The sequence below is a fragment of the Mauremys mutica genome, chromosome 3 (genome assembly GCF_020497125.1).
Source record: "Mauremys mutica isolate MM-2020 ecotype Southern chromosome 3, ASM2049712v1, whole genome shotgun sequence".
Lineage (NCBI taxonomy): Eukaryota > Metazoa > Chordata > Testudines > Geoemydidae > Mauremys > Mauremys mutica.
In genome coordinates, this window is record NC_059074.1 from 161,344,733 (window position 1) to 161,359,262 (window position 14,530).

Here is a 14,530-nt window from a genome sequence, read left to right on the forward strand (position 1 = left end):
GTTTTGGAAGGAAGTGCATCAACTGTTAGGAGGTAATTTTCCTCCTAATAATGAAGGGAGGAAACTTTTTTTTTCCTGGGTGTGGGGGAGTGTCAGGTTATCCCCTAACTGCCTACTGCAGGGTTATGTCTTCCGAAGCATCTGATGCTAGCCACTGTTGGAGACTGGAGATTGAACTACATAGACACTGGTTTGCTGCTCAAATGTGGCAGTTTCTTTGTTTGTATTAACTTACAGATAAAATGTGATATAGGAGTGCAAAATATTAATTATTAAGACTGTAGTACCAGTTGGGTTGGTTCCATTGTTTCTGGTGCCCTTCCAAGCCTAACACTGTTCAGACCTATGTGTTTGAACTTAGGAAAGTGGATGACAACAACGCTGGTGCTTGACAATGTACTAATACCTCTCTGAAGCTGATATCTTGTTCTCCAGAATCTATGAAGAAACAGTTTGTTTTTGGTGTTAACTGATGCAGAGATGTTTGAGCCTGAGCAATATCTGAGATCTGAACTGCCCCATTCATCTTGATGAGGTGTTAACTTTGGCCTGGTCTACATTGTCGGGGGGGGGAAATCGACCTTGCAACTTCAGCTACGAGAATAGCGTAGTTGAAGTCGATGTGTCTTAGGTCGACTTACCTCGTGTCCTCATGGCGCAGGGTCAACTGCTGCCGCTACCCCGTCGACTCCGCTTCCACCTCTCGCCGCGGTGGAGTACAGGAGTCAATGGCAGAGCAATTGGGGATCGATTTATTGCATCTACACTAGATGCAATAAATCAATTCCCGATAGATCGATCACTACCCTCTGATCCGGCAGATAATGTAGACGTACCCTTAGATGCCTAGTTAGGATGATTTTTAAATCTAAACATTGACTGTTTCATTCCTCATGTAAAAGGAGGGGAAATGGAGTTTTGGGGTGTGGTAAGAATCACAGATCTGCACAACTTACTATGAGTTAAGTTTACTTTTGATGCCAGAAGTGGGTGACATTTAGGAGAGACCGCCACTTTTCCCCTCCTCCCATCAAGGAAGAGCCAAATCCAAAGAACTGTAGTAGAGTCCATGGACATATTTAAGTCACATCAAGAGGGAGCCACACTCAAGGAAGCCCAGTGGAGAGCTCAGAGAGTATTTTGAACATCTGCACAATATGCTGTGAGCAGTGTCTCATTTTGGTGACTCACATGGGCAGAATTTATTTTATAGGGGGAGTTTAGAGTACTACCAGCTCTCTCTCTCTCTCCTCTCCCCCTCTCCCCCCCATTTGAAACTTAAATAAGATGCAGGAAAAAAGCTGGAAGTTGCAAACTTTGGCATAGGAGGGGCAAAGAACGGTTTTAGAGCAAAAGGGAAGAAGGGGGCAGGATAGCACATCTTACTCCCCAATACATAGTATTGACTTGCGATGGAGACACGTAACTGGTACCTCTTCAATTCTTGACAGACATATCAGTACTTTATCGCCTGCTAATAAATAGAATTTAGTGCATAACAGTAGATACTGAATGAACCTCTCAACTTCTTTCCTCTTTCTGCCAGGGATGATCCAAGATTTCCCACTGTGCGTGGTGTGCTGAGAAGAGGTATGACTGTTGAAGGACTAAAACAGTTTATTGCTGCACAGGTGAGTATTGTCTTTCCCTTCTTCCTCTTATTCTTGGAGTCTGATTGTAAACTTGGGAACAAATGCTTCAACTGAAAGCTCACCATATTTAATGCCACTCTGCCAAGATTTTCTCCTTTTGAAGACTCATTCCTGTCATGGCTTAGGTCCCAGTCCTGCTTACATTTATGCATGTGAGCAGCCCCTTGTGTAAAATTGTATAGGTCTGCAAGATTTTGAGCCTGTAGTGTGTTGAACTCCCATTGATATCAATGGAAGTTTGGATCGAGATTGTGGCAGCAATGGGCCCTTTTTCAGGATTAAGCTGAAAAATACACATTGTTCCATTTGGTAAACATGCTTAGCATTTGTATCGTGATTCTACAGACATTAAGAATAATATTCAAGATTATTTGTTTGTTAATCTTGCCTTCCAGGGCTCCTCCCGATCTGTTGTCAACATGGAATGGGATAAAATTTGGTCATTTAACAAAAAGGTACATGCTTGTATTAGTTTGATGCCATTTTTTCTTGGTATCCTCTTCCCTGGGTTATGTAGTGAATCCACTGTTCACTGGAGTGCTCATCATAAAGAATAGCAATTTTAAAAATATATTGCATCATCTGGCACATTTTCAGGAAAATGGAATGTCTCCTCTTTCTAACATGAGCTAGCACTAATCATATTGACTTGCCAAACCAATATTGAGTTGTTTTACTTAGAACTATGCAGAAAGGTAATGATACTTTTTGTGAATCTGATCTGAAAACTCTGCATTTCATTTTTCTGCTTTCAAGCTGCGAGCTATCTGTAAGAAGGTATTACTTAATGCTTCTTTTACCTTAGCACATGGCTTACAGTACCGTAAGCATACATAGCATAAGCCATCGTTATGCAGCTTCATAGCACAATCACACTTGCTTAGGTAATAAGAGCTGCACAAATCCATTTAAAATGCATTATTCCTGTTTTTAAAATGCTGCCCAGTTCTGTTTTGACTTATTTGTCAAAGTAGATGGAAACTCTATTCCAGTCAATTCATGTTATCCAGTTTTCCTTTCTGGAGTGAAAATACTGAGGGCTTTTGTGTATTTCCTGTGCCTGAATGAATATAGTCATATATTAGATAGCCCTTTTTGATGTTCCTTAGCTGAGTGTCAAATAAGGAATACTGCATCTTAATATGGTTAGTTGCTTCTTGGCAGTGAATGCTTGGACACTATAATAAGGCGAATCATTAGAATGCTGGCTGTATAACTTGTGTGAATGCCTGTAACTCTTGCACTGGGATTCCTGCTTGTTTTTGCTGAGGCCTTACTGCAGATCTGTTCATTTAAGTAGTAGTTGCTTGTCTGGCATGTGTCTTGTATCCCTTCCTACCTTTTGTATTTGGTCCATTTGGTGTTATATAAAGGATTATCAATTGGTTCTTTCTGTTGCTGCATAAATACTAATTACTTTTTTTGAGTAGCAGATTTTAAAAATATGGGGAAATTGATAATATATTTTAAACTGTTTTTAATTAAGTATCTTGAAACTCCTGCTCCTTGGGTAGCACCATATTTATCAGCCAAATTCGGTCGTCGTCTACCTGTGCAATTGGATTGGAGTCAATAATGTAAATAAGGGCAGAAATTGTTCCTATACATTTCCCAGTCTGATATAAAAGATCTCTGCAGGCAGAGAGCTCTTTTTATGCTGTTACATTGTAAAGACAGTCACCTGGGGAAGTATTGTTCTGAATTATTAAAACAAAGGACATGGTTATAACAATGAAAACAAATTATAACCTGAATTGTAAAATTATGTGTATTAGTTATTAAATCATACAGGAGGATATAAGTCCTCTAGATGTTGAGGTACCTTAATAAGCCATTTCCTATTACATCTGTCTGAAACACCTTAGCTTGGCTTCCACATATACTGACTCACTGATAAATGTATGACTTCTGAATACAAAGCACACTCATACTTGCTAGTGCCGAGCAATTTGGGTATAAAATACAAACTGACATAAAATTGCTGTTTAGTTGTGCATTCCTGTTGCAGTGAAAGGATAAACATAAAAATATTTCCTTGCACTCATTCAGTTTAGCACTCAACTCACCTGCCAGTTAATCTACCGCTGTTTCCTGCTAGCCCTCCACTGCCCTTTGTGTGTACTGTACTGTTCTAAGCACCTCCAAATGTTTTATGAAAGTAATTTGTAAGAGATTCAAGAGGCCCTGTGAAAGGTGGTGCTGGGAGGTGAAAATAGACTTTATAAAAAAAATATAGGGAGAGGCTGCGGTGGTAATTAGTTTGGCAAGAAGACACTATGGTGGGGAACTTATGAGTTTAATACTATGGTATTGCCTTATTATAGTGATCTAATGCTGCTGTATTAAAATGGTGTTTCTTAATATTATAGACCCAACCGGTACTCCTTACACAGGCAAAGCTATCTCTTAGTCTGTGAGAAATGAACATAGGATCAGAGTCTGGTAGCAAAAATATGGTATCCAACATGTTGTTTTAAAATGGATTTATCTAGAAAGAAAATGGTCCAGCAGGCAGATTTAGTACAGTTATATACAGAGTATAACTACACCAATATAGCTCTACTTGTTTTACTTGTTTACTTGTCGTATGATAGTATCAGATTTGCAGCTTCTGTTTGCTATCAACAACTTTGCCTCTTTAAATATAGACCTTTTTGTGGAAGGTCTGGAAAAATTGCTCAAGGATTGCTCATTTTTGACTATATATTTTCTTGTTTGTCTTGCTATTATAACTTACAATAAAAGTAGCATTAAAAGGCAAACAAGTGCAGTAACACAAAGAATACCACTTAATAGTCCTATATTTTCACTTTACTTTGTTTCATGTGATCTTTTGCTCTGACACTGCCCAATAGTCATGATTATTTTCTTTCTGTTTCCTGCAGGTCATAGACCCAGTGGCACCGCGGTATACTGCGTTACTGAAGGATGAAGTGGTCACTGTGAACGTTCCTGAAGCCCTAGAGGAGATGAAAGAAGTGGCCAAACATCCAAAGGTTGTGCATTAATTTGTCGTCTTTTAATAACTACTGTATGGTACTGATCATGAAGACTGATGCTAGCCATAGGTTAGAGCAATCAACTGGGACCCGGGAGGGAGTGTCTAGTGTTACAATTTAGCACTAAAAATATGAGCTCAAGCTAGGGACTTTGACATCTCTGTGCTTTTCATACATTATAAGGCTAGAGGGGACCATTGTGATCTATTCTGACCTCCTGTATAATATTTCTCTGAATTAACTTCTTTTAGATCATATCTTCTAGAAAGAAAATGTAATTCAGTCTTAATTTAAAAATTGCTAATGACGTGTCCACCAGGAGATGATCTAGACCATCCCTCGGCCCGCGCCGCTTCCCACAGCCCCTGGGACGGCAAACCATGGCCAGTGGGAGCTGCAATCGGCCGAACCTGCAGACACGGCAGGTAAACAAACTGGTCTGGCCCGCCTCACCAGGGTGCTTACCCTGGCGGGCCGTGTGCCAAACATTGCTGATCCCTGATCTAGACCGGGGTGGGCAAACTACGGCCCACGGGCTGGATCTGGCCTGCAAGATTGCCACCCCTGTGGCGCCGTGGGCCCCGCACCACTGCTGGAAGTGGCCAGCACCATGTCCCTGCGGCCCCTGGGGGAGGGGGGACAGAGGCTCTGTGCACTGCCCTCGCCTCCAGGCACCACCCCCCACAGCTCCCATTGGCCAGAAACGGGGATCCGCGGCCAATGGGAGCTTCAGGGGAGGTATCTGCAGGGGAGGGCAGTGCCCAGAGCCCTCTGTTCCCCCTCCCCCAGGGGCCACAGGGACGTGGTGCTGGCTGCTTCTGGGAGCAGCACGGCATGGGGCAAGGCAGGCAGGAAGCCTGTCTTAGCCCCACTGCGCACCGCTGCCACCCTGGATGTCCACCAGGTAAGCGGCACTGGGCCGGAGCCCGCACCCCAAACCCCTCCTGCACCCCGCATCCCAACCCCCTGCCCTGAGTCCCTCCCGCACGCCGCACCTCCTTCTGTGCCCCTGCCCTGAGTCCCTCCCGCACGCTCCGCACCTCCTTCTGGGCCCCTGCCCTGAGTCCCTCCCGCACGCCGCACCTCCTTCTGTGCCCCTGCCCTGAGTCCCTCCCGCACGCCGCACCTCCTTCTGTGCCCCTGCCCTGAGCCCCCTCGCACGCTCCGCACCTCCTTCTGTGCCCCTGCCCTGAGTCCCTCCCGCACGCTCCGCACCTCCTTCTGTGCCCCTGCCCTGAGCCCCCTCGCACGCTCCGCACTCCCTGCACCCCAATCTCCTGAGCCCCCTCGCACGCTCCGCACTCCCTGCACCCCAATCCCACACCCTGAGCTCCCTCCCACGCCCCAATCCCCTGCCCCAGCCCTACATTCATGGCCCTGCAGGCAATTTCCCCACCCAGGTGTGGCCCTCAGGCCACACAGTTTGCCCACCCCGATCTAGACTCCTAAACCCATTTCGCTTGTGACCAGAGATGGAGCCAGATCTCAGGAGATTGAAATGTTCACTACCACATTTCATCTGCTTATCTCCGTCCTTGCAGACTGCATGTCTTGGGAAAGGAACAAATAAAACTTTTGTTGACAGTATTGCAAACCCCAAACTCTAAAAAAAAAATCCTGACAGGCCGCAAAATATAAAGAGTGGCTTAAAAATCGGGTGACCTTTTGTTTATTTTTTTAAGACTATATTGCATTTGAGTTATGTTGTTTGACTTTGGAGCTTTCAGGATGCATTGGGGTTACATTTTCAAGCTTTTCTTTGCAACCCCAAAGATTAGAAACACATTTTATTAACAAAAGCCAAGAGTCTCCTGCAATCACATGACTCTGGGAGCTGGGGATTTAAGAAAAGCATGAAATATTATGACTTGTGTAAAAGTGGCAACACTGCTCAGACCCATCCCTCCTTTTGCCCTGTGGAGATAACTTTTCCCTTTTTTAGTTATGATGATTTTCTTTAAGTATATATGTATTATAATTCTTTTCTGTATACACTGCTCTATATGAGTGTATCAGGACTCAGCTCGGTTAGCTAAGCCAGTCAACTTGTATGATAACCAACTTTTAATTTTTCTTAATACACAGAATGCTGATGTTGGCTTGAAGCCTGTGTGGTACAGTTCCAAAGTGCTGATTGACGGTGCAGATGCAGAGACTTTGACTGAGGGAGAGACTGTTACATTCATAAATTGGGGCAACATTATCATCACTAAAATACACAGGTAACAAGTGTAAGGTAGTTCCAAGTTAGAGGTTTCGGCACCTCAGTTTTTCATTGACAAGAATAGCCTTCTTGCATCTTGAAATATTAAAAGATAGCACGGATAATCGTTTTAAAATTAATCACAAAGCTGCCTGTTTATTAAATAGTACATCTTACTGTAGTTCTGGGTCTGAAATCACCAGTGAGGCCAGATATTGCATAAAAATTCTTGTTCTTCAGTTCACTGAAGCACTTCTGTAGATGTTACTGTCTCTTAGTTCTTACAGTATGAATTTATAAAAAAAAACAAAACATGCCCAGGTCACCTTATAACAGCCTGCAGATCTGCTCTGTGACTGATACTTGGTATAAGAGCTCTCATCCTAAAAGTGAACGTATGCTCTTGCAGATAGCCAAACAGATTTTGTTTTTCAATTTAAATTACAAGGTTGGAAAAAAAAAAAGTGAAATTAAAATGTGATGTAACTAACTTCAAAATCGTTGTGCTGAAAGCTTAGAAAGACAGAAGGTTTATGGAAACATGTAAGGCTTTTTTTTATGCCTTGTACAACATTTTGCTATTTATTTTTAATAAATTAAAACAATGGAAATACTTCAGAAGTGCCTGCTCTGTGGTGATTTTTCCAGAGCTTTGAATACTTCTACATATAACCGCTTGATCTATAGTATAGAGAGGTATTAAAAAGCATCCCAAGATTCTGCTTGATGGCACCAATATACCAATCACAGATGTAAATCTAAAGTACATCTATCCTAGTATAGAGGAAGACTTCATCTGCTTATCCCCTTTGCTATCTCTTCATAGCAAAGTACTGATTCAGACGTTACCACAATAATTAATTTGCTATGTTTTTGACATAAATCCTAATCTGATCCAAAATATTTTACTTGGAATAAAAGTGAATTGGGAGGTGGAGAACAGATTAGCCCAGGGGTCGGCTACCTTTCAGAACTTGTGTGCCGAGTCTTCATTTATTCACTCTAATTTAAGGTTTCGCGTGCCAGTAATACATTCTAACATTTTTAGAAGGTCTCTTTCTATAAGTCTATAATATATAACTAAACTATTGTTGTATGTAAAGTAAATAAGGTTTTTAAAATGTTTAAGAAGCTTTTTTTAAAATTAAATTAAAATGCAGAGCCCCCTGGACCGGTGACCAGGACAGGGGCAATGTGAGTGCCACTGAAAATCAGTTCGCATGCCGCCTTTGGCACAGGTGCCATAGGTTGCCTACCCCTGGATTAGCCTTTTGAATATGGCCTGTAGTGATAAGAGAGTGCTCTTTTCTAAGTCATTAATGTGCTTCTCAGTTTTTTTAATCAAGAGAGCCTTTCAGACTCATGTGAATAGTGCCGATTGATAGCTAACAATGAAATTCTCTCCCTTTTCCTCTGAAACTAAATGGCATTTTAAAAATAAATTGAAATGCACAATGACTTTAAATTAATCGGTCACGTACTTGATCACTAGTATGTTTTTTTAAAAAAAACAAAAATATCTTGTACAAGAATCTGTACTAGATCTTTTTTGTATCTGTCCCTGGAGAGTTCTGATGGCTAGTGAGTTACGAAACTCTGTCCTAGAAAATATCTTCTTTCTAGTTCATGCACAATACATTCTAAGGCTATTTTTGTCATGAACTTTTTTTATCTCAATTTCCATATTTTTGATATTGTCTTAAGAGAAATTCAAATATATACCATAATTGTTGTGTAAAAATGTTGTTTCATCACATTTTTCTGTTTCTTCTGTAGAAACTCAAGCAGGAAAATTGTGTCCATTGATGCCAAGCTGAACATGGAGAACAAGGACTACAAAAAAACAACTAAGATCACTTGGCTTGCAGAGACCCCACATGCACCTCTCATTCCAGCTGTCTGTGTTAACTATGACCATCTGATCACCAAACCTGTCCTAGGTAAAGATGAAGATTTCAAGCAATATGTCAACCGAAATAGTAAGGTAACTCATGTATTCCCCTCTTCATCTACACAGCTTTTGCTTACTTTTTCTCTTTAAACCATCAGCACCAGTTTTGTTTTGTTTTTTAAAGGTCCCTTTTCCCAAGTGTTCAAGTTGCATTTGAAAGCAGTTTGAGTAGTTCTAACTTAAGCTAGATTCCATCAATCTATATTATAAATGTAGATATACTCTTCTGGTCTACAAAAATGTTTGTGGGGTCAGATCTTCAATGAAGATTTATGTTATCAGAGGATCTGGCTCATAGTTGGCATTTTGATATTAGTGAAGAGTCTTTACATGTAGCACTGTTTTGAAATAGATAAACTTTTTATGTTGCACAACAAATTGGAAGTTAACAGAAGCTGCAACCTGGTAGCAGATCAGTGTGTTTAGCAGAGTTTCATTGTCTAGTACAGCGGTTTTCAACCTTTATGATTTGCAGATCTCAAAAAAAATTTGGCTGGAGGAACAGACCCTTTGGAAATCTTAGACATAGTCTGTGGACCCCCAGGGGTCCATAGACCACAGGTTGAAAACTACTTGTCTAGCAAATAGAATAAAAGTTGAAATTGTATAGTTTTTAGGAAGACTTTGCTTCATTGGCTCTTTTGATAAAACTTGTAACATTTTCTTTTTGTCACAGAAAGGGTTTATAGTTGTTGCAGTCACTCGGTTTTGTCTCGCTATCTCTGTGCAAGACACTTTAAACTATGTGGCACTGTTTTGTGGAGTTTCTTCCAGTTGTCACTTTTTCTTCCAACTGTATGTCCCCAGATGATACTATGGGATCTAAACTGAGGCTCTTCAATAAGGGAGGGAATGCGTAGACACTCTGAGTTGGGTCTGTTGATGACAGTAGCAGAAAAGTAATGTGTGAATGAATGTTTTGAGACAGTATTTTGTTCACATTCTTATTGCATAGTTAACTGATTTTTTTGTTTTTGTTTTCATGCTTCAGGAGAGGGGGAAAATCTTTAAATATATTCCAGTACTTGTTCCTATTTGTTTTTCTACCTCAAGAAGACTGAGTTTGTTTGTTTTTAAATCATAAGAACTAAATACTGTATTAACTTTTCTCAGTGTAACTTACACTGACTTCTCACCATATGTATGACTCTCTAGCCCTCTGGCACTGATGGTTTGGAAGCTCTTTCACCCTAGCATATTCTCAGGCTAGCACATCTCCTTGAGAGCATCTTATCCATTCGCATTGCAATTAATTGACACTTCAGCAGTTGTGAATTTGAAACATCTCTGGAATCCTTCAATGCAGCTACAATAATTTTTAGCATTATTTTAAACAATGCTCATAAGAAATGGTCTTAATTTGCTTTTAACTGTTACAGCAAGAAGACCTGATGTTAGGTGATCCTTGCCTTAAGGAGTTGAAAAAAGGAGACATTATACAACTTCAGAGAAGAGGATTTTTTATTTGTGATCAACCCTACGAACCAGTGAGGTAAGCAGCTTTGTAAATAAACTCCATATATAGTCTGAGAATTGCCATTATAGATCTGTAACATCTGTTTTAATGCATTTTTGTTTTTAATAAATTCACGCACAAATACTGAATCCCAGGGAAGAAATTTATTTTTTTTCTTGACCAGCAAAAATTAAAAACATTCTAATATACACACCAATTTCTATATCTTGCATTGTGCTAAGTATAACATTTGCAATTAAACTAGTTGCACAACTATGGCACTATATACAAATGTCAAATATAATTTAAAAAACAAAATCTTAATGTCATTTTAGGCCTGTGTTTATGTTAAGCCTCCATGTATACGTGCACTGTCATCCAGGTAACATTTTCTATGACACAAGGAAACTCTGAAATAATGAGGGAATCAATTTTCCTTGTATTCATTATGAATATGTAAATCAAGAATCCCAGAGATGGAATAAAATAGGTGATTGCCTGATTAGAGAAAAGCATGTTTTATATTAGGTATATACCTAATAAAGTGAAACACTGAATAGTTTTTCATTATCAGTGTATATAAGATTCCCTTACGATCCCATCCACTTTCAAACACTTGATTTGTTTCCCATCTACAGAATATGCTGGCTGCAAAGCCTAAAAGTCTTTAGAATGCGCTGTAAAAAAAAAGATCCAGATGGCCAAATCTGGATTTTTATGCAGAAGAGATGGGAAAGCTGCATTCAGCTGCTATTTCAACTAAATGAGATGAGAATTAGATCCCCCCAAGAGAGGGAGCTGTGAGATGGAGAAATTGTGTGAGAAAGAAACATCCATTACACAGTACACTGATCAATACAGAATGTGAACTGACAACATTAAGTAGTTGCAATCAGAAATGCCATTGCTTTTGCAATAGTGTATGTAATGAGAGTGTAGGGTAAGAAGTGGTTTTGAATATCTTTTCTCTTTTTTTCCCCCCCAAACAAGTTTTGGTAGGCATGCTGCTTGTAGTCTTTCCTATTGGTGCAGTGGCCCTATAGTGATAGTGTATAAAACATTAATTCTTTTAATCTCTTTCTGTAGCCCATATAGCTGTAAAGAAGCCCCATGTGTTTTGATTTATATCCCTGATGGACACACAAAGGAAATGCCAACATCTGGCTCAAAAGAGAAGACAAAAGCAGAAACTGCAAAGAAAGAGGTAAATGAGGTTTTTAGGAAAGGCTTTCATAAATAACATTACTATTATATTTTTTTTAAAAAGGAAACACTGAGAACTTGCTTCTGTTTTCAAAGGCTAGTTCAGCTTCAAAGGGAAAGTCTGCTCCACTTGTTGCTGATACCTGTATTCCAGCCTCTGCTCCATCTGAGGACCCCCTGGTCTTTTACAACAGAGTGTCTGCTCAGGGTGATGTAGTTCGTGATTTGAAAGGTAAAAAGGCTGCAAAGGAAGATATTGACGCAGCTGTGAAACAGCTATTGGCCTTGAAGGTGGAATACAAGGAGAAGACAGGTCAGGAGTATAAGCCTGGAAATCCTCCTGCAGCAGCTGTAGCAGTACCAAATGTTTCTTCGACACCTCAGACCTCCAGCAATCTGGACAGCAAAGCTCTTTATCATAAAGTAGCTGAGCAAGGGGAGATGGTCAGAAAACTGAAAGCTGAGAAAGCACTGAAGGTAAGGGTTTTTTGTGTGTGTGTGTGGTTTTCTTTTAAAGAAATTAGTGAAGAGACCAGTATTTCATGAATATTTGTATAGTTTAATGTGCTTTCCCAGGATGAAAGTGAACCTATGTTTTCCTCCCTTGCTTTCAGTAAGTTCACTTGGGTTGGGTTCCTCTAGGACCTTTCTTCTCAAGTGTTGTTCTCCAAGTAGCACTGATATGATTAATTCTGTCCCAATAATATTTCAGGAATGTTAATTAGGTCCCTTAGATGTGAGCAGGACTGTTACATTTTTCAGATCTTTGTTCTTCTCAGAAACTGGCCCAAACACGTCTTCCTACCCAAACCAAATACGGAATGTCAAACTGGTCCCTGGCAAAAGTTTTCAATCATAGTCTGTTTCCCTCTTTCTCCACAACATTTTTCAAAAGAAGTGATTGAATTAGGTCAACCATTTGAAAGCTAACAGTTCAAGAAGTAGTTTCCCTGCTTAAAATTGTTCATAAATAAATAAATGTAAAAACTGTCAAGTACTTGCTGATTTTTCTCTTTTGACTGCAGTTTTTGGTGAGTATATGGAACTATTTTGAACAACAACAACAAAGCCGATCACAAAAAGAAGGAAAACTTTTTTGACATTTCCTGCTTAATGATTAAATATTTTGGCAATTAGGCTTTCTTTGTGGCATTATAGAATCTAAATGAAGGCACATATCTACATATTGTAGCTGTAGTGGTACTGTATTGTAGAGGACTGTTGCAAATGTACGAAGCGAAGTATTTCTAATAGGCATTCGTTTGCCTTGCATAGTGGAGCTCTGGTCCATGACTGGGGTTCCTAAGTTCTACAACAATACAAATAAATAATATCTGAGGGTTTACTTTCAAAGGTAAATGTTTTCTTTACCAGAGCTACTCAAATTGTAGTGAACTATTAGTTATAAGTAGCCTATGAAAATACAATACTCAAGGTTTTGTAAACTTGGTATTACTTTTTATAAAAAAAGGATCTGTTGTTCAGTACAACTTATCTTATTCTTTCTGTCTTTCTACAACTTTCTTTTTTCCCCTTTCTCTTCCTGCTTCAGGATCAGATAGGTGCTGCTGTGAAAGTGCTTCTAATGCTAAAAGCAGACTATAAACAACAGACAGGCCAGGAATACCAACCTGGAAACCCACCTGCTGTGCTCATTCCTTCTCCTGTTCCTACTTGTCCAATAGACAGCACATTTCTATACAGTAAAGTAGCTGAACAAGGGGAAGTGGTTCGCAGACTTAAATCAGAGAAAGCTTCAAAGGTATAATGACACTGAATACTAAAGGCTTCTTAATGGAAAGAGACATTCAGCTTAGTTTAAGCCCTAACTGTAGGTTTTGTAAAACTTGATTCTGTTCCCATTAGGTTCTGTATTTTCATTTTTATTTTTTTAAATTTTCAATTAGGTTATCTTTAATTCTTCTAAATTGTTGTATTTGGCTTCACAACAGTCTTGTGCTAGTGCATGAGAACCAGAAAGGAAACTAACCAGATGATTTTTATTGTGCAAGCTGAATGAACTCCATAACATAGACATAAATGATGAAAAGCAAGCTGTAGCTTTTAAACTAATCTAGAGTGGGGTGAATAACCGAAATTTTGTTACTGATTTTTTGACAGTCCCCATTTAATATTTTTCAATTCATAATCTAACCTACTTGGCCCCCAATCCTGCCATGGACTGAACGTGGCTGGACTGCTGTGCCCACCTGGGGCCAGGTTGACTTCACTGGGGAGCCATGAATGTGTGACTGCTGTATGATTGGATCCTTGGTGTGTGACTTGTTGCAATACAAAGTAAAATTACGAAGAGCCAAATCCTACTCCCCTTATTAGAGACTTGTTCGTTCCTGGGGTCTGCTTGCGAGAGTCAGGCAAACAGAATTTGGCCCTAAAGTAGTGTATTACAGCAGTTATTGTAGTGCAGGGGCTCTCGCACTGGGGGTTGGAACCCCTCTGGGGGTCACGGGGTTATTATGGGGGGTCGCGAGCAGTCAGCCTCCACCATTTATAACGCTGTTAAATATATTAAGTGTTTAATTGATAAGTGGGCAGGGGAGGTGTCGCACTCAGAGGCTTTTTATGTGAAGGGTCACCAGTACAAAAGTTTGAGAACCAATGTTGTAGTGCTACTCTAGTAAAGATTGTGTTATCTTTTCCATTATTTTGTTTCTACCTTTACGTACATCTTGTGTTCTCTTCTTGCTTCAGGATCAAATAGATGCTGCTGTGAAAGTGCTTTTAACACTAAAGGCAGAATATAAACAAAAGACAGGTCAAGAATACAAACCTGGAAATCCACCTACAGCTCCTCTTTTTACATACTCTTCTGCTGCTACTCTTCCTTCTCCTGTATCCTGCAGTAATTTGACACCCTCTAGCTCAATAGACAGCAAAAATCTTTATGATAATGTAGCTGAACAAGGGGAGGTGGTTCGCAAACTCAAAGCAGAGAAAGCTTCAAAGGTATAATAGTGGTAAATATAGAGTTTCTTCAATTATAACTCTTCCACATTTTACCACTGGGTGGAAGTGTTCCACCAAGTAACCCTGAACTGATTCTCC

At 40.0% G+C, this 14,530-nt stretch overlaps 1 protein-coding gene across 3 annotated transcripts in view; it reads left to right on the plus strand.

The window, feature by feature from the left end:
- EPRS1 (glutamyl-prolyl-tRNA synthetase 1) overlaps positions 1–14,530 on the plus strand; it is a 60,296-nt gene that overhangs the window by 24,484 nt on the left and 21,282 nt on the right. The window contains exons 11-20 of one of the 3 annotated variants that reach the window (XM_045010691.1): positions 1,547–1,631; positions 2,048–2,107; positions 4,538–4,648; positions 6,737–6,873; positions 8,631–8,838; positions 10,185–10,297; positions 11,348–11,465; positions 11,561–11,941; positions 13,017–13,226; positions 14,177–14,431. In XM_045010691.1, the coding sequence (XP_044866626.1) occupies positions 1,547–1,631; positions 2,048–2,107; positions 4,538–4,648; positions 6,737–6,873; positions 8,631–8,838; positions 10,185–10,297; positions 11,348–11,465; positions 11,561–11,941; positions 13,017–13,226; positions 14,177–14,431 (1,678 nt within the window). The remainder of the gene's footprint in view (positions 1–1,546; positions 1,632–2,047; positions 2,108–4,537; positions 4,649–6,736; positions 6,874–8,630; positions 8,839–10,184; positions 10,298–11,347; positions 11,466–11,560; positions 11,942–13,016; positions 13,227–14,176; positions 14,432–14,530) is intronic. The other 2 variants (XM_045010692.1, XM_045010693.1) reach the window with 2 other exon arrangements.